This window comes from Bombus fervidus, chromosome 14 (genome assembly GCF_041682495.2).
Source record: "Bombus fervidus isolate BK054 chromosome 14, iyBomFerv1, whole genome shotgun sequence".
Taxonomy (NCBI): domain Eukaryota; kingdom Metazoa; phylum Arthropoda; class Insecta; order Hymenoptera; family Apidae; genus Bombus; species Bombus fervidus.
The window spans coordinates 8,257,062-8,280,650 of record NC_091530.1 but is presented as its reverse complement, the minus strand read 5'-3'; the positions used below and the strand labels follow the sequence as shown (position 1 = coordinate 8,280,650).

The following is a 23,589-nucleotide window of genomic DNA, read 5'->3' as shown; positions in this document are numbered from 1 at the left end:
GCTTTAAATAACGAAAATAATATCTTAAGAAAATGATATTAAAAATGCAGTAGTTTCAAAACGTAAAGTGGAACGTAATAATTGAATGTGAATTAACGTCGATTGAACAAGTTTTTATTTTTAACATTTAAAACTTATTCAGTACGACATGTATATCATAAAGTATCACAAATCATTTCCTCTTAGTTTTATCTTGAATGAATATATTCTTTTTTATTGTACTTCATTATTCGGAATCGGATTCCTATAACAGAAAAGCATTTTATTACTTTGTATTGATATAAACTATATTTATTTCGATACTATATTCAACTGTTCGTCTGTAAATGTTTTATCATTGAATAAGGACGAAATTGTGACACAAATCTGCATGCAATGTGTGCGCACAATCTTTCTGTTAATGTAAGTATTGTAGAAATATTTATATTTTATTTCATGTAAATACATTTATACACATATCAAGGGTTTTAAGTGTTGCAGAGAAATGTTATAGAGCTACATCTTTAGCACTATATCGCGCTTCTTTATATTATTGTATTATATACATAAAATTTAATCCTCTTACTCTAGATAGGTGAGTCAAATAATCATTGCAATATTATGCTAACAACCATCACAGTTTTAGAATGCAGACAAGAAATGGAATTAAAACTTTAAATTATGATATTCTTTGTAATTAGATTTCAGTAATGGCTATATAGGTGAAGATTATGATTAAATAATGTTTAAATATTTAACGTATAACATTATGAATGAAAGATTATTATAACTTACCATATATTGTCCTTCTACATAACGACCAGAATTTCTAGAGGTTCTTCTTAATTCTCTTGGTTCTATATTATCTTGACTTCTTCGTCTAAGAAAATATTTTCATTACAAATAGTTCTAACTTGAAAAAATACTTGGATTTATCAAATTTAAGGATTCATTACTTACGACCTCGATTGAATTTGTAATGTCTTAAGTTTATTATCTATGTCTTGAGAAGGACTGGTTGATGCATCTTCAATAATTGCTGATGGAGATGTTTGCATCTGTGTAGCTTCGTTGGTTTCATAAATTCCAGTTGCCCTAGATCCACGAGTTATTGATACTTTATTAACGGCTAATCTGAAATAAAGATTCAAAATAATAATACTACAAAAAAAGCAGATATTCAAATTTATTTTATAAAATTAATTTTTTTAATTAAACAGAAAAAATCATATTTTTATTTGAATGTATATATTCTACAAACTTATTTCTTTCAACAAAAATCTTTCAACGTAAATCTAAATTTGATCTACTTTTGTAACTATGGACAAAAGAAGTGTGAATTTACTCACTGATGTTTCCTTGCACCACGTTTCTTCTTGTGTTTACTGAAAGAAAAAGCTTTTATTGATGGAAATATATTAGAATTATTATTATAAATAAAGGGACAAAAATTTATGTTAAATAACTCTGAAGTTTTACATACATCTCCCATATAATACGAACATATGCATATATTATAAAATTTCGCATCACGTACATACATATTAATGTATCTGGTCATTACATTCAAAAAACGACAAATTATTCGAATAAAGTACACAGAATTAACCCAAGTATTAACAAACCAAATACCTAAAAACATTTCTATAATATTGCAGTGATAATAGAGAACGGCGTGTTAAAAAATGTAAAATATAGAAATCCGATATTAAGCAGGAAATGTGAAACGATGGGTTAATTCTGTCACATTTCCTGCAAATTTTAATGAGGAAAAAGCTTCACAAAGTATAATATTACTTATTCGCTATGGATCTAAAATTTTGATAGTAGGATTTGGGAACTCATAGGAGAAGAGGGTTTTATTTCAATTAATATCACATGTTCATTATATCTATCACCAATTTGTATATTATCAATATATAAACAGAATACAAGATATTTTAAACTTACTTGGTTTTAAGTTCTTAGGTTCAATAGAACACACATCGTTCTCTATGTACTTTTTTGTCAGGTGTTCCAAAAATATTATCATTTCATAATATCATTGTTCATTTTTTATCTTATTTTCCTTACACTAGTTTATAGAAGATGAGTTCTTTAGTAGCCAAATTAGGCACTAAGAATAACAGATTTCATCAATTCCTCACATAACATTTGCTCTTTACATTATTTAGGTATGTGTTTGATACTTAATTTGATATTTTGACAATATTACATATAATTCCTTACACTAGTTTGAAAGTTGATTTTAAAACAGGCACCAAGAATAATAGACCTCATTAATTCCTTATACAATTTTTGCCCCTTATATGATTATAATATATTATAGATTTTGCTAAAAACTAAGTCTTAGCTTGAATAACGATCAGGTAGCCTGCAACAAGCGATTCATAAAAGATTACTACTCATGCAAACACAACAGATTTATAATTTACATAAAGACGCCAATGGCTATAAGTATTTATTAGCACAAGCATGCAATTAAATGATAAATATGTAAAAGATAGTGTATTAAAAAATGTTTTATTCCTAAAAATTTTGGGCTATAAAAAAATATTTGTTTAATAATACACATAGAAAAAAACTTAAAATATCAATAAGTTTACAATATATTTATTACATTTCAAATTATATCACATATTTTTTTGCATAAAACACTTTTAAATTAATAAAATTATTTTACAATTTTTTATATTTTACGTTTTTAAAATATCTTTTGTACTTTTAATTCTTAATAGTAATATCTTACTGTACCTTTCAATAAAGCATATTATAAAGCAAAATAAATATTAAGTATAATGAGAGAAAAGTATTTATATTAGTAATTAAACTACGCACAAATTTACGCATAGTATGATTTTGGCATTCATTAACACGAGAATGCAACAGTAATAATACTGAAAAGAAATGTGCACATTATACACATGTGCATTAATATCTACATAAGCGTGTAAATCTAATAGCTAATTTTGCAATATTTACTCATAATACTAATTATACTAAATACTTGTCATTCATAGCATAACTTATATTTTAAAAGCAATAAAGCGTGTGTTGCGTATAAGTATACATAGATTTAAATTATAGATTGATTCTATTATGAATTTTTATAAAAAAAAATATTCTACTTCTATAATTATTTTAGTAAATAAAATATAAAAAAATATGTTATTCTTTACTAGCTTCATATGAACACCTAACTTACCCGGAAAACTCATGATCAGAACCTTCTTCAGGCTCATCTGCTTCTTCTTCTTCTGCAAACATTTTATATAAATTGTTACAAGTATCATTAAAAGCTAGAATATTTAATAATATTTCTAATATAGATTATTAAAAATTTCAATTAAGAGATAATATATTTATTAACATACCAGCTAAATGATCCTTCTTACGTCTTGTATATGCGCGCTTACTTGTTACTGGAACTTGATCTGTTTCGCCATGTAATAAGCTGTTCCTGTACAAAAGTAAAGGTTGCCAATCCTCTCCCCGTGAGGATGGCATTCCAGCTTGTAATCTTCTGTCAAGGAAATTTAATCTGTGACACAAATGTATATAAAATTAACTAAATAAATAAATAAATATATATATATGTTATATTATAATTAAATATTAATTAAGATAACAAATTCGTTAAGAAAGAAATATATAAATAAAAAGTTTTGAATAAAGATTATACCTACACGACTCGTTTATCTTGTTTAAGAAGCTTATTCGTAAATTCAGATAAGATTTCAAGAAAGGATAAATTAGGTGGTGGCCCTGTAGGATCTTGTTCAATACCATCTGGTGGTGTAATTGCAAAAAGAACACCTGCTCGATGCAAAGCAGTAATTGCTTCACGATTTTTTACTGCATCTAAGCCAAATGACAAAGCAAATCGTTTTGCGAGTTCCTGAAGATATTAATACATATCTTTATTTCAAAACAGATTTTCTATATATTTTTTTAATTGTAAAATATATATATGTAAACAAACCTTAATTGCAGTAAATTCCTCGCTGTTTCTGTTAACTTTGCCTTTCTCTGCTACTATTTCATTATACAAAATATTTAAGCTATGTTGCATAGTTAAAGCACAATTTGTTTTATTAATGTCCCTAGCTTTCCCTAATGTAGTTTTGATAATATCACCATAATCATTATAATATTTTACATAATGTTTAAAGACATCGGCCGCTGCTTTTGTAGGTATCATATTATATACAATTAATTTGCAATAACCAGCCAAAAAGTTTCTTCTTTTATGTAATTCTTCAATCTTTGAATGTTCATCATGTTCATCTATAATTGCAATATTTTATATCAGAAATTAATCTTTGTAAGACAAAAGATGTGTATATTCAGTAAATTAATATAGCATACCATCTTCCTCTTCAAAAAATACATATTCTTGAATAAATCGGTTAAGCATGTTTTGCATTGCTTGATCAGGTTCATATACTAATTGATGCATTAAAGGATTAGAATGTGTTGTTAATTGATTACAAAACACTACTAATAAATCGCATATTGTATTATATGCTTCTTCTCTTAAAATAGGTGGAGTAGGCTGAAACAACATTGACAAATACATATAATCGACATATTAAAAATAGTAAAAAGTATGAATAAAGTAATTACCGTGGCGTTTACATCACCACTAACAAAATAACGCATAGAACCCATAAAAGAATGCAAACGCTCTTTTAATTGCCGACATTCATCTTCACCTTGATTTCCAGAATCTGCAGCTTCCATAAGATGATTTTGTCCCCATAAAATAGCAAAAAAGCATGCACTTATGCAATACTTAACTGCCTCATGTGGTAAACATCTGTAATAAGATATTTATATACTTATATGAATAAAATTTCCACCAAATATATAATACAAAATATGTAATGGTACTACTTAGATGGATCTTTGGCATCTTCAATGTCCTTATATAAAGAATCCCATATTCCCCATGGATTCATATTGTGACAAGAGTAAAATATGGAAACTTTTTTTAAAGATTGTACAACATTGAAAATTTCATCTTCATCTGGATCTTCATTCCCTTCTATTAAATTTCTATATTCATCAATAGCTTCTTTATATTTATTTACAATGGAATCAATTAACGTTGAGCGTGCTACATCACACCTGAATTGAAACATCAAGTAATAAATATTCTCTCATAAAAACTTCAATATATACCGTCATAAAATTTTACCTGGTAAAAATAGCATGTCCTTCTATACACATATGTTCTAAAGTTTTTGCAGCCGTATCTAAAACCTCGGTGTCATGCATTTTTTCTACAATTGTATGAATTTTATTCAACAGCGAATCCAAATTTTGCTCTTGTCGAGATTTTGTATAGATATCCAAATCAAAATATTGAGGAATAGCAAGTAAATTTGCGAGTTTTTCCGGATCTGCCCTGTATTTATCAAGTAAAAGCGGTAGTGTTTGTATAAAATGTTCCGTTAACCGTTGTTTATCATCATGAACTTGTTTCATTTCTTTTGCTGATAAAATTTTTCTAGTTGGTCCCCGACCAACTGGAGCTTCACCTATTTTGAAAATTACAGGAGGTTTATATTTGTCATACAATTCCATAAAAACACAAGAGCATAAAAACTTACCTGTTGCAGCTTGTTTTATACAACAAACCATTAATTCAATCAAAGATGTCTCTTTCTGGTTATCTAAAGCTTCTTCTTCAGGTCCAGCCTCTTCTAATAGTAAATCTGTCATACATTCCCAATCTTTCATCATTTGATTCGTTTCAATTAAAGAATCTACTAAATATGCTCCATGTTCATGAAGTTCGGATTCAATAAAAAATAATACGAGATCTCGAATAAGTGGAGTATTCGGTAAACGCTTCTTTCCGCGTTTAGTTTTAACGCCAGCTACTGCTTCATCATCAGGGCGAAATAGACGTTCGTTTAAGAATTCACCAGCTGCTTGTGCAACAGCACGATGGGAGGAATAGACAAGTTCATATACATGTTCACAATCTTTATCAGTAAGAATTTCTCTATGATGTTTTAAAATTGAAATGACAAGTTTAACAGCTTGTACTGCTACATCATACTCTTTATCTAATGTCATTGCAACAATTCTATCTTTAAATTTACTTGTAAAAAGTTCAAGTTTAGTTTTTAATTCTTCTGATGCATATAATGGTTGCAATGCTTGGAGACATTTTAATCGAACTTCACCAACTTTATCATGCAACGTCCAACCTAAAAAATTATAACAAATTTACTTATATTATAAAATGAATGTAAGGCCATCATATTAACGTTATACGTTAATATATATTACCTATGTATTTTAAATAAGAATCATCTAAAAAATTTTGATGAAATTTTTTCATCCATACTCCTATTTCTGCCATACAAATGGCGCGAATTTCTGGCAAAGTATCTCTATAGCGATGTACAAATACAGATTTGAACATATATGTAAGCATATTCTTTATCTCATCCATATTTTCTTCTAGTTCTTTTCGTTTGGCCATTAATGATTCTAATCTATCTGCAGCTCTCTTTTCTCTAGCTTTCTGCCTTTCAGCTTCATACTGTCGTTGTGTATTATCCAAATTTATTGATACAGTTAGAGCTACATCTACTAATGCTGTCATGAGTTTCATAGCTATGAAGAATAGCACAACATATTATTAATTTAATTAATTTATTAATATAAATATAATTTCTTTTATACTTAAATATGAATGTAGCTATATAAGTATGAACATGTATAAAAATATATCTTACCAGCAAGAGTAGCAGTATGCCTAAAAGCTCTTACTTGTGAATCAGAAAGTCCAGTTAATAATGAAATTACATTATCCATTAAAAACTGATCATAAATGATGGAATACTGACATTGCCTAACTAAAATTTGGACAAATTCACAGAAATTTGCACGAAATTTTTTCCATTGTTGACCAGTCATTATCAATGGATATTCTCCACTTTCCTATTTTGCAAATTATTATGAATTATATGAGAAAACTATTTATTTATAAAAAATAGATATTAACATACCTCATCAAATTCTTCAGTCATTTTACGAATTATTGCCACATGCTCCATTGTTGCTTGCATTTCAGAAGTAATACGTCCTTTACATCCACTTGCATTAATAAAAAATTGCATTAACATAAGAAGAGCATTTTCTCTATTACTTTTGTATTTTTCTATCCAATCATCAACAATAGTCTACAAAAAAGGTATGTGTGTATATATGTATATATAAATGTATATATGTATATATATATATATATATACATAAAAATATCTATCCACAAATTTATTATTTATTATAATTCAAATATTTTTAACAAACTTTTCTTTGAATATGACAGTCAACATACAGTTAATGAAGATCGATTGTTTCTAATGACATAATAGAGACTAGCTTCATCTTCCAAACTATGTGAATGATGTGTTCGCTTCCCTCTTCCACGTCCACTACCTCCTCTTCCTCTACTACTAGTAGTTGGAATGTAATCTGTATCTATCTCTTTATACTTTGGTTGTTGTATAGGTCCTCCTGCAGAAGAATCACTATTTAGAAATAGTTAACAAAGAAATATCATTTTGATTCATACCTCGTAATCTTGCACGTGTATTCCTTGTAATTCTCATATTAGTTGGGGTTGCTGGTGTCATAGGTTGTTCAAATTGGGATTGGTTCTCAAAATTTGTCTGTTCCTGATATTGTGGTTGTGATGTACTTGGAGAACTATAGCTTTCGGATGGATAATGTTCAGGGCTAAACAAACAATACATTATAATATGCTGTAAATATCTTACATATACATATTTTTTTATTAGAAGCATATATATTTAATATTTAAATAATATAACTTACAATTTTTGAATTGAAGTAAACATATTATATAAATTATAGTATGATATATAAATTAATGAAGATATTTATATAAAAATGTATTTAAACGTATTTACGTTGGATTATGCATGGATCATGTATTTAAGTTGATTTGCTATTTTCACGTTCCGGGATATGTGTGTCTCACTGATTGCTTGGCACTCTCACCGCTAGGTGTCTATCATTTTCCCGCAAATTCATTTTTATAAAATATAAACTCCAAACTTATGTCCGTATCCATTAAGCAGTTTGATTCATCTAAACCTAAAAGGAGCTCCCATCAAACGTGGGAATTAGGGAGGATTATGAATTCTTATATTCCTATAGTTTTTCGATGCATTCGATTAAAATGTTGGTTATCTCGAATAAAATTAAGAACATATTAATAAAATTTGACAAATAATCCCGCGCATTTGATGAATATCAATAGTTGGTCTTATAATAAATGTAAATATGTACCAGTGAACATAGTCATTTATTAAATGATATGAACAATAAAAACAGACCCTTTTAAATTAATTTTTCAGTATATTTATATTGATAAATATAAATTTTAAATTGAATCCTTATAAAAAACATCCTTATAAAGAACAAATTTAAAAAATAGATAATCTAATTTTTATTAGTGTCTATCTAATTGTCTATCTAGTAAACTATTTAATATTATTAGCAGGAAGAAAAATACCTTTGATGTTTCTATTAATAATTTATTTAATTTATATTAATAATTTATAATAATATATAATTATAATGTTTTCTATACATATTATGAGAAATTTTATTTTCTATAATAAATATTGGCATTAGTATTTGCAACATGTTATCTTAGAATAATATTTCAATAAGTAAAGAGTGAATATATAAAAATTGACCCTCTTTATTTTAATTCAAATTACAAATATGTTCTACGCAAAAACTGACATTGGACCAGTGCCACTGACAGAAGAGAATCTATTATCACTAGTGAAATAATCCATGGTTAACGGTCTTTGTTTGGGGGATAGGAGGCGTGACTGGAGATAAAGTTATCAAATCACGGCAGAGATCCGTCACAAAATATAAACGAATTTTGAAACAGCACTTCGTTAAGTTACAACTCTCGAACGTAAGCACTTTCTCTGTGAGTTGTCAAAAAATACAATGGATACGTATGAAAGTGTATTACTTGTGAAATCTGAAGTCTTTGTATTTAAAATACCGCCAAGGTCAACGAATAGGGGTTATCGGTACGATTGATTCTTTTTGACAGTATTTTCCTCAAAAATATTTCATTTTATAAAACGACAATGTATGCAAAGATATATTTAAATATGATATTTTGTTTACCGCTATTTAAAATATCTCATATTTTCTTGTCATTTTAAATACGTTTTTTCTATTAATTTTAGCTGTGACGTTTAATACGTCAGCAAAAGTTATACCGGAAATCGTTAAAAGTATAATATTAGTACTACATCTGGAATACAATATCATAAAGTTTTATAAGATTTAGACTTGTAAAACCTTTAAAATTATGGAAATTTAATTCCAAATTTTTATGTTACAAAATGTCTTTGTTAAAGACCTCTTTTTTAAATACTAAATATTTATAATATAAAAAATATGCATCTTTTTTAGTTTAATTAAATGTAAATTTATTTATATTAAAATAATATAAAAATGTTAATTTTGATGTTGACAAATTAATGAGAGTGAATAAATATTTTATTTTTAAATACATATATTTTAGAGCAGCTGACTGGAATCTCCAAGAACCTACATGGACTGGACGTATGCGTCTTGTCTCTCAGGGAGACTCAATTACTATTAAATTGGAAGATAAAGTTACTGGAGAATTATTTGCAAAATGTCCAATTGAACAATATCCAGGAATTGCAGTTGAACCAGTTACAGATTCTTCTCGTTATTTTGTTCTAAGAATTCAAGATGATAATGGAAGATCAGCTTTTATTGGTGTTGGATTTTTGGATAGATCTGATAGTTTTGATTTAAATGTTGCCCTTCAAGACCATTTTAAATGGCTCAGAAATCAAGAACAAATTGAAAAGGAAAAAGATACACCAAAACAAGAATTAGACCTCAGATTTAAAGAAGGAGAAACAATAAAAATAAACATGAAAATTACTGTAAGGATATTTTTATAGTATTGGATGTTATAAAAATTTAGATATTAAATTATATAATGAATTTCAAAGTTCTTATATTTATAATATATAGAAGAAGGATGGTAGTGAAGTTACTGCTAAAACAAAACAGCGTGCCAACACAAACTTGGGTTTACCACCTCCACCAGGTGGTGTAAAAATTGCACCACCACCCGCAAAAACTCCAACGTCATCTCCTGCACACAAACCTGCTCAGAATCAAAATCAACCAAGTTCTGAATGGGGAGAATTTGCAAGTGCATCACAGCAATCTCAAACTCAACAACCACCAACAGTAGGAAATGCCAGTTGGGTTCAATTTTAACTTGCAAGATGTATTAAAATTTAATATAGCAGTGCTGTAGAATCATAGACTATATATGCATATTGTAATTTGTATATTCACTGTGTGCACATGTATATTAATATGCATGCATGTTGCATATAGATATCTTTTAAGGGTAATTATTGACAAAGATGTTTCTATGTACATAGTGAATAGTAAATCAACTACATATATTTTACTATATTATAGTAAATAGTAGTATTTACATATTTTTTAAATTTATATTTTGATTCAATTACAAAATGAATTATATCAAAAGGAGTTTCACTTGAATTAATGAAATATTCTGTTTAAGAATTAACTAAAATTCTTCAATGGAACTTATTTACTGAAATTAGTATGTTTTTATAAAACACTAAGATAGACTAAAAAGTTCACACTGATATTTAATTTCTCTTCTTCTTTTCTTCTTCACAAATGTTAGAAGATGTACATATTATATCTCTTATTTAAACAAATTATATAAAATGTGTGCAATACTCATATTTTTTATATAAATAGTTAACAAATAAGTTTATTGTCTTGTACAAATCGAAAAGGGAGGTAGTTTGAACTATAAGGAATGTATTAAGTGATTAAAGAATAATAAGAATAAGTTTATGATATCAAATATAAAATTTTGCTAATAACAAAAATGTTTATCATTAGTACAGTATTAAATACAAAATACACTGTAACTATTTCTGGTATTGTCTATTGCATGGATACATTCTTTGTGAAAACCCTTAAAGGAATATGAATTAAATTATAGTATATACAGTCTTAATTAATATTAATTTACGGTATTTGTACATAAAGCAGGAATTGTGCAAATGTACGGCCTAATTTTCTAGATTATATTTCGATTTTTTTTTTCATTAATAATCTACAAAATGATATTTCACATTATTGTGCTATCACGCAGTTGTATTATGAAATATGTAAGATCTTTATATTAGATACTTTTATTTTTAAAAGTGACACTAAAATTTTATCTTATATTGATGTTATTGATATAAATTTAGAAACAATCTTAAGAAATTATATACTAAAGTGAGTTATTTTAGAATAAAAGAGAAAATTATTGTTTTACATCTAAAAATATCGTTGTATAAAACTCAGAAAATATTATACTAAATGAACGAAAAGTTAATATATATTCGGAATAATAAAAAATAAATTTATTAGATATTTTTATTTGCAGAAGTAAAAGAACTTCATTGTTTCATGTATATATTAAAAATTATTTAAAGATGATATTAAATTATATTTGTAAATTATTCACAGATAAAAAAGAAGTTCGTTAGACCTTGTGAGTAGGTACATAAAATGATTACTTATATATTCTAATATTACTGTATATTATAAATGATGCTAAGTGATATTGTTAATAATACCTATGTTAATATTTAACGTAACAACAAAAATATTTTATAATTCCGTAAATGACATTCCATTCTTAATCATGAAAATACTTTAATATTAAATCACGTGCGTTTTTGTGTGTATATAGTTACACACCTTAAAAAGTTTGCACTCGAATATGTAGTCATTAACGCTATTTTTCTTTTTGTAGTAAATGAAAAATGGTGTTGCTTTTTATTGTATATTTTCATTTATAATTATAATAAATTGCATAATTATTAATATATTAAATAATTATTAAAAATTATATTACAAATAATACTTCGTAGTTAGATAAATGATAATAGTAACTGAAATTTTCTTCTATCACAAGGATATTCATTTTTTTTTTTAAATAATCAACAACGTTTATTACGAGAAACATTAAGTCGTAAACTGCGCATAGCCATAGCGCGACTAAAATGACGTTGAACTGGACGTTGAATTTGTCCATTAAGTAGACTAGAATCTTCATCACAATCTATATTGCTTAAAACTACTAACAGTACTCCAAGTACCTGCAACATAAATGTATTGAAAGTTCTTTCAATATATTACAAATAACAATTATTTATATTTTTTTAACGTAAAATGCACTAATGAAGCAATATAATGATATATTTTTTATCTTACATACCAGACATATTATTATCAGTAATGTATAGACATGTATGCTTGCAGCCGGAAGTGACTCTACCTCTCTTAAAGCTTCTACTGCTTCAGGGAGGCCTGGTTTTAATTCTAAAGCATGTCGTAAATGTACAGCTGCTTCTTGATAATGACCATATGCCTACAAACAAAATAATAAACAATGTAGTGATAAATTATGTCTTGATAATATTTCAAAACAAATTTAAATGATATTGTATTATAAATAATAATCAAATAGAATATATATTTAAATGCACTATGATTATATGAAACAGATTATATTTCTACAACTTTCAATTACCTTAAATATTTGACCAAGTGTAAGATATTGTTGCCAAGCATTACGATCTGGAGGTTGTAATTCCAAAGAACGTCTTGCTAAATATGTTGCATCATCCAAATATTGTTGAACTAATAATACTCGAGCTAAATTTAACAAAACTTCTGCATTATGTGGTGATACAGCAAGTGCTCTTCGAAAGCATTCAATTGATCTTTGTGCATCACCTTTTATACGCCAAAAATTTCCTATTTGATTGTAAAGTTGGACAGATTTTGGTTTCTACAACAAATTGAATAAAGTATATATATATATACACAGCTTTGCACTAGGTATCCCTACTTGTTTATTTATAAACAAAGTATTCTTTAATAATCATACCTCTCTTTTTGCTTTCATTAAGCGTTTCTCTAACAGATCAATATCAACATCCATAATTTTGCCACCATTCTTCTTAAACATGAATGCTACATTAGGTTCTGGAACCAATGGATGCTTATCTCTATTTGCAACACCACGCAAGTTGTCATAATAAGTAAAATTGACAGGCTTTCCACAGTCTAGAATTATATCCTCACATTGTTGACCAGAAGTGCACATAACTTGCTCATTTGACACTTGAGATGATAAAGGGAAAGATTCAGTGGCATTTGGTGTATCCTTCAACACATATGACGAGAATCGTCTGCCAAGGGGACCAAAGTTAGGGCTTTTTTAACGCTGAAAGAACAGTAAGCCACACACAAATACTAACTACAGGAAAAAACAGAAAATTGCATCAGGTTATTTATAATAATTATTAGGAACAAAATCTAAAATATAAGAATTGATAATAATTAAAATATACAAGTATATAAAAAGATTTATATATATAAAAGTATGTTTATATAATTTTTTTTTTTAAATTAACTAACTACAAATTCTTATATATTTTATGTATTCATACTTTTTCATACAGCTTAAATATTTAGTTCTGTACTTTTTTGAAAATATAATAGATGAAACATACACTATAATAATAAATTGGATACTGATAATTATATGAAACATGCAAAACATGCAATGTAATATAGAAAACAATGTCAAATACCAACTACAATGTTTTGATTAAAATCTCATTGATATTGTTACATGTGTGCTAAACATTGATATAAGTTACATTAAATAAATATAAAAATGGAACAAAAGCTTTTATCTCTGAGAATATATCCTTTCAGACCTTTAAATATTCTTCAACTAAATAGAATGTTATATAAAAGTGTGCATCATTCTATTGTGAGAATACTATAGGTATTATGTATACAAAAAGATCATAAAACATCAAATCTTAATATAATTTATTCCGGATATTTATAAATTCTTGAATTATATATTTGAAAAATATAAGTCTCAATGTATACATATAATCCAGTTTGTTTCAAAAGGTACTAAAAGTATCAATTTGACATTCTGAAACAAGATACACGACATAGCTCTTACCCAAGATGAACCAAATTCCTGTGATTTCTTACCGTTCATGGTTTCCAGAAGTAACACTTTTACAATCTTGACAATAGGGTTGTATCTTTTCGTATTTTTCAGAAATAGCTGTTCTACTCCAACTGTGTCCATTTCCGATACTAATGCTGCTCGCCAGGATATCGAGAATAGGATCATCCTCAACTGTGCTCACGAAGTCTGTTGTTTTGACGACTTTGTCAGCACTGAGCCTCCAAGAGGTTCTTGAGTTCGTTAGTTTCGCTTGCAGTATCAGAAAACAAAAAAGATAGCCGACAACACGACCGTCAACCCCAATAACTTGCATTCTCTCACTTCACAAAACCCGATCAAACACGTTTCGGATCTATATAAAAATCGTCTGCTTTCACTACGGAAAGATGATTTGGATTTTCATTCAGATGACTCTATTCTTTAGGGATTATTGAACTAATTGCCAACATTTATTTTCACTACTATAATTTCCCCAGAAATTTTAGATTAGTTTATTTAATTTTTCAAATAAAATTAAATGTCGAAAAGTTTTCTTAAAAAAAATACATTTATCGATATTTACGTCCGCTAAAAAAATAATAAATTATCTAAAAATTTATATATAATTATAATTGATAGAATAATAAATATATTAAATATAAATTTATATAAATAAAATAATAGTTATTTTTTAATTAAGGAATAATTAGATGTAAATAAACAGAAATAATTGATGACGTTGAACGATTTTATTATGAAGTATATAGTATCATTTTAGATTTATTGTAATTTCTCAAGTGTGTTTTAAGTGCAGTCTGCGCCTGAATGAAACGAGATTTTTTTTAGGCAACTATACTACAACTCTTAGTGGATCCTTTCACAAAAACAGAACGCGAGTTTCATTTCCATATTTTTTGTGAAACTATGGAGAATGAGAAGGATACAAATAACATTGGAAATGATACACAATATGCAAAAATTTGTGAACAGAAAACATGTTTCAATACAGATAAAAAGTTATCAGAATTACATCCAAATTTGAGTAAACATCAGCTGAAGAAAGTAAAAAAAAGGGAAAAATGGTTGACACGAAAGGTTGAACGAAGGTTTTTATTTCTCTTTAATAAATTAAAGAATTATATGATTTTACAATGTATTCGATAATTTCGCTATATAAGAGGATACAAAATTTATCAAATTATATCAAATTACATTTGACAATAATGTTATTAGGTAAAAGTTATTTTAATTTCATAGATTACGCGAGCGAGAAAAAACAAGACAGAAACGAGCATTCGCTCGTGCAAATAATATAGATCTTGGACCATCCAGGAAAGCTTTAAAGAAAAGTACAATGGCAGATAGCAGTTGTAAAATTGGGATAACAGTCGATTTGTCTTTCGATGATTTAATGATTGATAAGGATATTGCAAAGTTAACTAAACAAATACTAAGGTGTTATACTTTGAATAGACGAGCTATTGCACCAATGCAATTTTCTCTTACTAGTTTTAACGGGAAGTCAAAAGCTGATATGCAAAAGCACAATGGATACGAACATTGGGATGTATGTTATTTTAATGATATTATAATAAGTTTAGAAAGATAAAAATTGTTAAGTATTATTAAGATAATTTATATCAACTTTTATGGAATCTAATCTAATATGGAAATAATTTAAATGTTTGATTTAAAGTTAACAACCTGTATATAATATATAATAATGTATAGGTAAAATTTCATGCAGAACCTTATTTGGATGTTTATCCAAAGGAAAAAATTATATATCTTACCAGCGAATCAGAAAATATTATTACTCAGTTAGAATGTGACTATGTGTATGTTATAGGTGGTCTTGTTGATCATAACAGTCATAAGGTAAGCTAAGGTTTATAAAAAAAATAAGATGAGTTCATATAAATTTCTTATACAATATTTATGTTTTAGGGTCTCTGTCATAAATTAGCTATACAAGCTGGTATAACACATGGCAGATTACCTCTAGATAAATTCTTAAGTATGAAAGCAAGGAAAGTTTTGACTGTTGATCATGGTATGTCTGATATATGGTTAAATTCACTAATTAGCATATAAACTTCATGTATATATATACACAAACTTTTTTAGTGTTTGAAATTTTACTTAGAGTCAGTGAAGGAAAAACATGGCAGGAAACATTTCTACAAGTTTTACCAGAAAGGAAGAATGCACAATTAATTGTACCATTAGAAAACAATAAAGATACATTACGTATTTATAATGACAAGGAAGACATTTTTCAGGCAAATAATAAAATAGAATCAAATGTTAAAATTAATGAATTTGAAAATAACAGTTAATAATATGAATAATGTGTGTACATAACAAAAATATGTTGTAAATAAAAAAGTAAATGTAATATTGTAGTATATGTACTCTGTTTTATTTTTTTATCAATTATTTTATTATCGTAGTATATTTTATAAAAGATACATATATATACACGAGTTGATGTACACATATGTAAATTATTATAAATAAAAAATACATAAATTCAAATGTACTAATAAAAAGAGACAAATTTTGTTTCTAAGAAATTAAACATTAAGTACATTAAGTGTAGATGTGGGACACAATCTAGAAATAGAGTAACACAAATTACAAAGCATTAATGCACATGATCTAAATAAATTAAAGATGTCTGGTTTTATTTAAGGTAATTTAACAGATTCACTTTAAATATATCTCTAATGCAAAATAAAAATGTGGAGGTAAAACAAAAAAATTGTTACACTTTAAAGAAGATGAATTAATTTTTCTCAAATTTTGCAAGAAAATTTCAAAAATATTCTATATTTATGTAAAATTTACACATACATATATCATTTACACTAATTATTTTTGATTGACCCGGAGTTATAAGAATAAATTGGATTTATATAAAATTAAATTTTATATTATTCTAGCTTCATTATTGTATTATTACTTCAAATATTATAATTTTATACTTTGTATGACATAATAGAGTTATCATGACTGGAAAATAACTTTCAATATTTAGAAATTGTTTTTTTTTTTTAAATCATATATTCCTTCAAAACATGAAACTTTTTAATAATGATTTATCATTTAATAATTTCTAATGTTCACTGTTTGTACACATTAAAGTTCATTCTTATACTTTATGAATAAAATATTACTTATAAAATACAATTAAATGCTTTTTGCAAAATTTGGGCAAAATTAACAATAAATTTTAAAATTTGATATTAATTCGTCATCTATCAATTCTATCAATAAAATTGTCTATATAAGTGGTATCATCTTTAATAGCAATTTTATACCAAAATATGTGTAACTAATTTGAAGATAGAGAATATATACTATTTCTTTGTTTGTTAAAAAATTATTTTAAAAATTCTTTTTAATAAATTTATGACCAATTCTTTAAGTTTTAAATAGAGTTTTAATGTGAGATTTTTGTAATCAATAAAATATATTATTGATGCATACATATTATTTACATTCTATTTAATACTTAAAGCTGTTTTGCAAAAATTAAATTATGTAATTGATTTGAAACACAAAACAATATTTCAATATTTATGCAGTAGAAAAAATTGATTCCTGATAGATAAAATCATTTTTACATGTCATTTTTGTAATATCAAAAACGGAGTAAATATTTACTATGATAATATTTATCTATAATCTACCTGCTGCACAATGGACATTGTAGTTTCTAATTTCTTAATTATAATTCGCAGGTAACTATTTTCTGTGTGTGATACATATATACAAAACCATTTTTGGCCATGAAGGTCAAAGCGACATTGAAATTGACAATCGTTATTTGCTCATCTCTATCTCTTTCCCTCAAAGTTTTTTGATGATTGATCTCTTATATATATATACATCAAAAATCGTATATCTTCAAAAATAAAAATTAAGATAATTCTCTCTGTTGCACATAATATGTACAATTTTTTGAATATACTTTAGTATAAGTATACATCAATGTAACTACTGAGAAGCTATTATTTGCACGACATAAGAAGAATATCTAAATTTTACTGATAAATTTTTTAAAGTTTTTATAAATTTAAAGAAGTAATTTGTATTATTTCTGTAGTAACAAAAATAATATCCTTTTAGCTTATCCAAAAGTGTTATGTTAGATTTGCACAAATATTTGTAAATAAGCAAATAGCTAAAATTATAATAAAATAATTATTTTACTTAATCGTTATCCAAACAAAGTCACCTCTCGACTTAATCCTATTCTGCATAATAACTTCACAGTTCATATATCAGTTATTTTCATGCAACGTCTAAATTATCAATATCTTGATCATCAATTATTTCAAATTCGCTACCACTTTCATCACTATGAATAACTAGTTTACTTGATATTGGTTCAAGTTCTGCTTCTTCTTCAGAAGATGATCCTTTCTCAAAATGGCCACTTTGAAATTTAATACCATCCACATCAGTTTCTTCAGCACTAAGGTCTAATTCAGAAACTTCTACACCATCAGTACTTCCATCTTCATGTGATGGCATCTTAAGACCCAGAAGATCTTCATCAATAAGAAACTCTATAATCAAAAAATTCTTTTTAATAAAATTTGATAAAAACGGGTATTTAATAGCTCTTTAAATAAATAATATTTAACAATACTAGTATTCAATAATTGGTTATACCATTTTGAGCATCAGACAATACACTTGTCGGTGTTGGAGATTGATCCCCTGATTCTCCAGCTCTTGTAAGAACTTGAAGATTGTCTTCAGTTACTGCTGGTAAAAATTCTTCAATTTCACTATCCCACTCTATAATAAGGTGAAAATAATAACACTTAGAATTAACATTATACTCATTATTAGTTCTTGCTATTAATAAAAATAAAATTTTTTATATTTGACATTATATTAATCACCTTTTTGTACTACCATTTTGCTAGGTAACTTCAACAGCAATGCAGGTCCAAGTAAAATGCTCATGCATATTGTATATGTAAGAAGTACACCATTTATAGTACGACCAATAATCCATAGGCCCAAAGAAAGAGAGCATACTGCAGTACAAAACTGAAATCATTTTTAATATTTAGAGTTAATTTCATAGTTATAGTGTAGTGATACTACACTATATATATATATTATAGATATAGTGTAGTCAAAATAAATATATATTAGTTAAATATATTTTACTATTTCTATATTATAAAATATATTTATAAATAAATCATTACCACTCCTGGTTGCTCTTTCCTTAACTGTTTCAACCAATGAATTGCAGATTTTATTATTTTTCCTATTTTTTCAATTTGTTCTGCTTTTGCATAGGAACTATAAATACATTATACATTTTAATTGAATTAATTGTATATATAAGATAATTATAAGTATATAAGCATAATGTTTTGGAAACTTTAACACATACGCAGCTGTGTCTAATGCTTTATTTTCCTTCTGAACTTGAGCTTCCAAGGTACTATAACAGAGTACAGTGACTAGTGCAGCACTGCTAGCTGCAGCAAAACCCCGAATTTCTAATAAAATAATACTCCTGAAAAATATATAAAAATTTAATACTTTTTAAAACTTTTTTGTATAGATATATGATTAAATGTTTTGTAATTTCCAAAAATATATAATTATGAAATAATTATTTTTAATTTTTTCTATTCACAGTTTCATTATAAAGTGTATAAATAATTAAATATACAATCAATCATAATAACGAAATAAATATTGAATTTATATTTAATATGGACTGGTCGATTTTCAATCATACGTTACTTTTTTAATTGTCAACACCTACTGCCATCTAGAATAGTGCTGTAGGTCCGGTGGGAAAATACGCAGAAAACATGCAATTCATTCGACAAAGCAAATATGAATGTCACGAAAAAATATAATCGTGGAGAAAGAGATTTTAGAATGTACTACTCGGAACTGCGAAAACCCATCAATGACCGCTTATCTCAACTTATTTTTGTAACAAAAAAACATTTGTATAAAAAAAACATCATATAGTTCACGTTATTTGTACGCTTATTACTAAGAAACACGTACAAAAAATGATATAAAGTATCAGAATGCATAAACAGTGACACTGTTATTTACTACTGACAAATCAAATGCCGAAACGCGCACACTTTTACAAACCTTGACCTAGAAGACAAATTACATTGAAGGCGAATTACATCGAAGACGTTTAGAAACAGTTGAATGCTTCGCAATAACTTCTACTAATGCGCATAAAATTTTTATTAAGTGTCACTATAGTAAGCTTGTTTACTAGAAAAAGAAAAACATTACAGAGCTTTACGTATAACAAGAAAAAACACGCGTTATATATACTGATTCTTCAGCATTGTGTTAAATGTTCTTTATTTTGTAATCTAGCTGAAATGAAAATTCAACTCTACAATGAAAAAGCGTGTATCGGTACAGTAGTAATCAAATTTTGCGAAATCACGCATAACAGCATATCTTAGTAGTGATGCATATGATATTACAATGCTATATGAACTTACCAAAACAGTATATTGAATACGATGAGGACGGAGATACTGTTCACAGAGTTCTCCCAAAGAAGGATACTCTCCAAAATGCCACAAAATCGCCTAGAGGCTTCGAAATTGCACCCGACATTCCGATACCGTTCATCCTCGACAGTTTTATGTTCATCCTCCGCTTCACTTGCATCATGAGGTGTTGCGTTCCTCATCCATCGAAAATAACATGCCACTCTCGACAGCCGTTCCATGACAGTTCCAGGTCGACGTTGACTGCTTTTGTCGTCCTAATTTTCGTACTCCTTTGGCATGGTATACCCTCGGAAGACTGTGCGGGAGTATTTTTAGCGCGTGACAACGAGAGTAAGACTTTTGAGAACGAACGAGCAACCGCGGGGGTTTCTTCTGCTTTGCATCGAAGAACAGAGTGAGAAAGAAAGAAAGACTGAGAAAGAAGGAGATGACCTGACAAGACAGAGAAGGAAGAACGGAAAGCGAGAAAGATAGAAATGAATATAAACGAAAGGATGGATTAAGATTATGACTATGACCACGGCTGATACAGTACAAACGAGTGCAACATGAATGAGTCAGAAAGAGAGAGAGAAAGGGAGAAGAGAAAGAGAGAGGTAGAGAGAGGGGAAGAGAAAGAGAGAAAGAACAAAGTAAGGGAAAGAAACACAAATCGAAAAGAGACGAAATATATATAAGAACTGAGTGTATACCCTCGCGGTACTTTACAATCGTTCTTATTAATTTTATAAATATGTACCTTATTCTTAATGACACGTTTTATCTTTTTTCGTATCTCTCTAGAAGCACTAGTTCGTGGCTAGTTAACGTAACGTGCTACTGAAACGACGTACGTACGCCCTCAAGCGTTATTTCATGTACCCTGCCTTCGCCTACTAGCTCAAACACGTGACTGTTGAGACACGAGATGTGGTTGCACCGCGTACAAACAGCAGGAAACGTGCAATGAAACTGCGCAAATTCCAAAATTTTTGTCATTCCGCTAATATTTGGTACAACACTGTATTTCATATAATATTAAACATTTGATTTTTAATTTATGCTAGAATAGTTAATATCTAATTTTTGAAATAAAAAATGATACATTTTATAATTAGGAAGAATAGAAAGAATTACACCGGAAGCTTAAGAAGTCATTTAATCACGAAACTTGTATTATTATATATATTATAAGATTCATACTATTTTACATGTTAATTACAAAATTCATTTAATTGTAATTTATACCTACTGTACTCAATGGTCAGACTACTTTAAAGATTTTATCCTATCATTTCTATAAAAGTTATACAAAATTTCTATAAACTTATATATTTTTTAAAGTAAATTTAATTTCATTGTTGTTTTATATAAATTTGTATTTTATAATATTATTCATAATTATATATTCATTATATTTTATATAAAAAATGTCACTTATGGAATCTTCTTACAGAATTTAACAAAATGTTTTTATAGATAAATGAATAATTTTATGAAATTCACGTTATACTTATCTAATAATTTTAACACAATATATTTACAATGTAAAATTACGTTTAATATTTAAACGATATATATATATATATATGTATGTACATATATGTATGATATTGTATGCACTAATATTCTTTTAAAATGGCGATTTAACCCTTTTTCTTTCTTTTTTGTAAAATTATTCAATGAATTTATAAGTAAAAAATAAGTTAATTAATAGGCTGGTTAATTAAGTGAAAATGTTTTACTTTATATACTAGAATTCTGTCTGGTTAATAAAATCTTTGCTCTACTATCATTTCCTAATAATTTCATTCCACTTTAAATTATGCTAGATTAGACTCTTTCATGTTTTCACTTTTACTATATCATAGTAACGTAATAAATGATCTGGTACCCTATCTTCTGAAATTTGATGACATATAAATTAGATTTTGTTAAACAAAATGTTTAGTCTAGTTGTTCAATGTCATTATCATATAACTAGATTTTATTAACAATTTTTCGTAAATGAGGGTAAGTAAAAGTATATAGATAATTGTTTATACGTGATTTACTTATGATAGTAACAAATAATTTGTAATTATTAAGTATGTATCGTCCTTCAATAAATTTTTTCAAAACTAGTCATAACAGAAACTTCCCTAAAATTTTCCGCTATCGTAGTTAAATATATTTAAAATTCTGATATTAACAGGTTAAGGACATTCTACACATAATTCTCTTTTTTTCATTCGACAACTATTCGATTCCGTTACAAAATCACGGATAATTTTCATTATATAGTTCGTTGGTATTAGAGAGTCTATTATATTATTACTATCAAAAATTAATGAAAGATGATAATTAAATGAAATAAAGAGTACATTCTTTTAGTCATGCGCTAAAATTTTTATACGATGAATTGAACTAATATAATAATTACTCCAATATACAATGTTAATTATATTATAGATAATACAATTAATATAGAATATAATTTCCCTATTCCAAAATAAGTAATTGTAATTTATAGTAAATAATAATTACAAATTACATAATTAAAGATACATTTTATTTCCGTCGTGATCTCTATTCTGCACTTATCTTTGTATTATTTTTATATATTTACATAATCACACAAGATAATTTGATTATGTATTATCAGGTATTACATTACAGATATTTTAGCAATGATAATTTGTACATATTTGAATACAATTTATGTTAAAATATAACGTATTCTATAAAATCATGTAGTTTATCATAAAATTGCAACTACACATAATATTGTACTACGTTCTTGTCGCGACGCCAATTTTACGCGCAAATTGCTATCTGTATATTATAAGCAAATTTCTAACAAATTGTTACTGTGCACGAGTATCATATTTCGATTAAAAATGTAACTGTTTTTTAATTTTTGCAAATTTAGTAATTTGAAAGAAATAGAAAAATTAAAACAGA

The 23,589-nt window shown here is 26.9% G+C and overlaps 5 protein-coding genes across 12 annotated transcripts; 2 read left to right on the top strand and 3 right to left on the bottom strand.

Moving 5' to 3' along the window:
* Positions 1-92: 92 nt before the first annotated feature.
* Sa1 (stromal antigen) lies at positions 93-7,997 on the bottom strand. 3 transcript variants are annotated; one of them, XM_072016755.1, is made up of 19 exons: positions 7,837-7,997; positions 7,574-7,737; positions 7,337-7,515; positions 7,008-7,181; positions 6,735-6,939; positions 6,283-6,612; positions 5,595-6,200; positions 5,180-5,522; positions 4,876-5,109; positions 4,606-4,798; positions 4,348-4,534; positions 3,962-4,266; positions 3,666-3,877; positions 3,354-3,520; positions 3,185-3,236; positions 1,329-1,364; positions 940-1,113; positions 775-859; positions 93-244 (listed from the first exon to the last, which is right to left on the bottom strand). In XM_072016755.1, the coding sequence occupies exons 1-19, from the start codon at positions 7,857-7,859 to the stop codon at positions 227-229; spliced, it is 3,687 nt and encodes a 1,228-aa protein (XP_071872856.1). In that variant the 5' UTR covers positions 7,860-7,997; the 3' UTR covers positions 93-226. The 3 variants fall into 3 exon arrangements, with proteins under 3 accessions (XP_071872856.1, XP_071872857.1, XP_071872858.1); XM_072016756.1 differs by lacking the exons at positions 93-244; positions 775-859; positions 940-1,113; positions 1,329-1,364 and adding an exon at positions 1,865-2,353; XM_072016757.1 differs by lacking the exons at positions 93-244; positions 775-859; positions 940-1,113; ... (1 more) ...; positions 3,185-3,236; positions 3,666-3,877 and having other exon boundaries at positions 3,361-3,520.
* Positions 7,998-8,815: 818 nt separating this feature from the next.
* On the top strand, positions 8,816-11,982 carry LOC139994250 (NECAP-like protein CG9132). 3 transcript variants are annotated; one of them, XM_072016708.1, is made up of 3 exons: positions 8,816-8,959; positions 9,584-9,980; positions 10,072-11,982. In XM_072016708.1, the coding sequence occupies exons 2-3, from the start codon at positions 9,627-9,629 to the stop codon at positions 10,321-10,323; spliced, it is 606 nt and encodes a 201-aa protein (XP_071872809.1). In that variant the 5' UTR covers positions 8,816-8,959; positions 9,584-9,626; the 3' UTR covers positions 10,324-11,982. The 3 variants fall into 3 exon arrangements, with proteins under 3 accessions (XP_071872809.1, XP_071872808.1, XP_071872810.1); XM_072016707.1 differs by having other exon boundaries at positions 8,846-9,080; XM_072016709.1 differs by lacking the exon at positions 8,816-8,959 and adding an exon at positions 9,330-9,482.
* Positions 11,983-12,069: 87 nt separating this feature from the next.
* LOC139994243 (tetratricopeptide repeat protein 17) lies at positions 12,070-14,569 on the bottom strand. Its single transcript, XM_072016697.1, has 5 exons — positions 14,170-14,569; positions 13,040-13,343; positions 12,680-12,940; positions 12,365-12,517; positions 12,070-12,245 (listed from the first exon to the last, which is right to left on the bottom strand). Exons 1-5 carry the CDS (start codon positions 14,460-14,462, stop codon positions 12,087-12,089), a joined length of 1,170 nt encoding a protein of 389 aa, XP_071872798.1. The 5' UTR covers positions 14,463-14,569; the 3' UTR covers positions 12,070-12,086.
* A 194-nt stretch (positions 14,570-14,763) lies between these two features.
* Positions 14,764-16,538, top strand: LOC139994248 (tRNA methyltransferase 10 homolog A). Of its 2 annotated transcripts, XM_072016704.1 has the most exons (6): positions 14,764-14,887; positions 14,975-15,234; positions 15,386-15,695; positions 15,860-16,006; positions 16,076-16,181; positions 16,256-16,538. In XM_072016704.1, the coding sequence occupies exons 2-6, from the start codon at positions 15,053-15,055 to the stop codon at positions 16,465-16,467; spliced, it is 957 nt and encodes a 318-aa protein (XP_071872805.1). In that variant the 5' UTR covers positions 14,764-14,887; positions 14,975-15,052; the 3' UTR covers positions 16,468-16,538. The 2 variants fall into 2 exon arrangements, with proteins under 2 accessions (XP_071872805.1, XP_071872806.1); XM_072016705.1 differs by having other exon boundaries at positions 14,849-15,234; positions 16,275-16,445.
* Positions 16,529-21,618, bottom strand: LOC139994246 (uncharacterized). Of its 3 annotated transcripts, none has more exons than XM_072016702.1 (7): positions 21,529-21,618; positions 20,653-20,962; positions 19,554-19,679; positions 19,363-19,459; positions 19,048-19,198; positions 18,812-18,940; positions 16,529-18,705 (listed from the first exon to the last, which is right to left on the bottom strand). In XM_072016702.1, exons 2-7 carry the CDS (start codon positions 20,883-20,885, stop codon positions 18,428-18,430), a joined length of 1,014 nt encoding a protein of 337 aa, XP_071872803.1. In that variant the 5' UTR covers positions 20,886-20,962; positions 21,529-21,618; the 3' UTR covers positions 16,529-18,427. The 3 variants fall into 3 exon arrangements, with proteins under 3 accessions (XP_071872803.1, XP_071872801.1, XP_071872800.1); XM_072016700.1 differs by having other exon boundaries at positions 21,407-21,534; XM_072016699.1 differs by lacking the exon at positions 21,529-21,618 and having other exon boundaries at positions 20,653-21,368.
* Between the last annotated feature and the right edge of the window lie 1,971 nt (positions 21,619-23,589).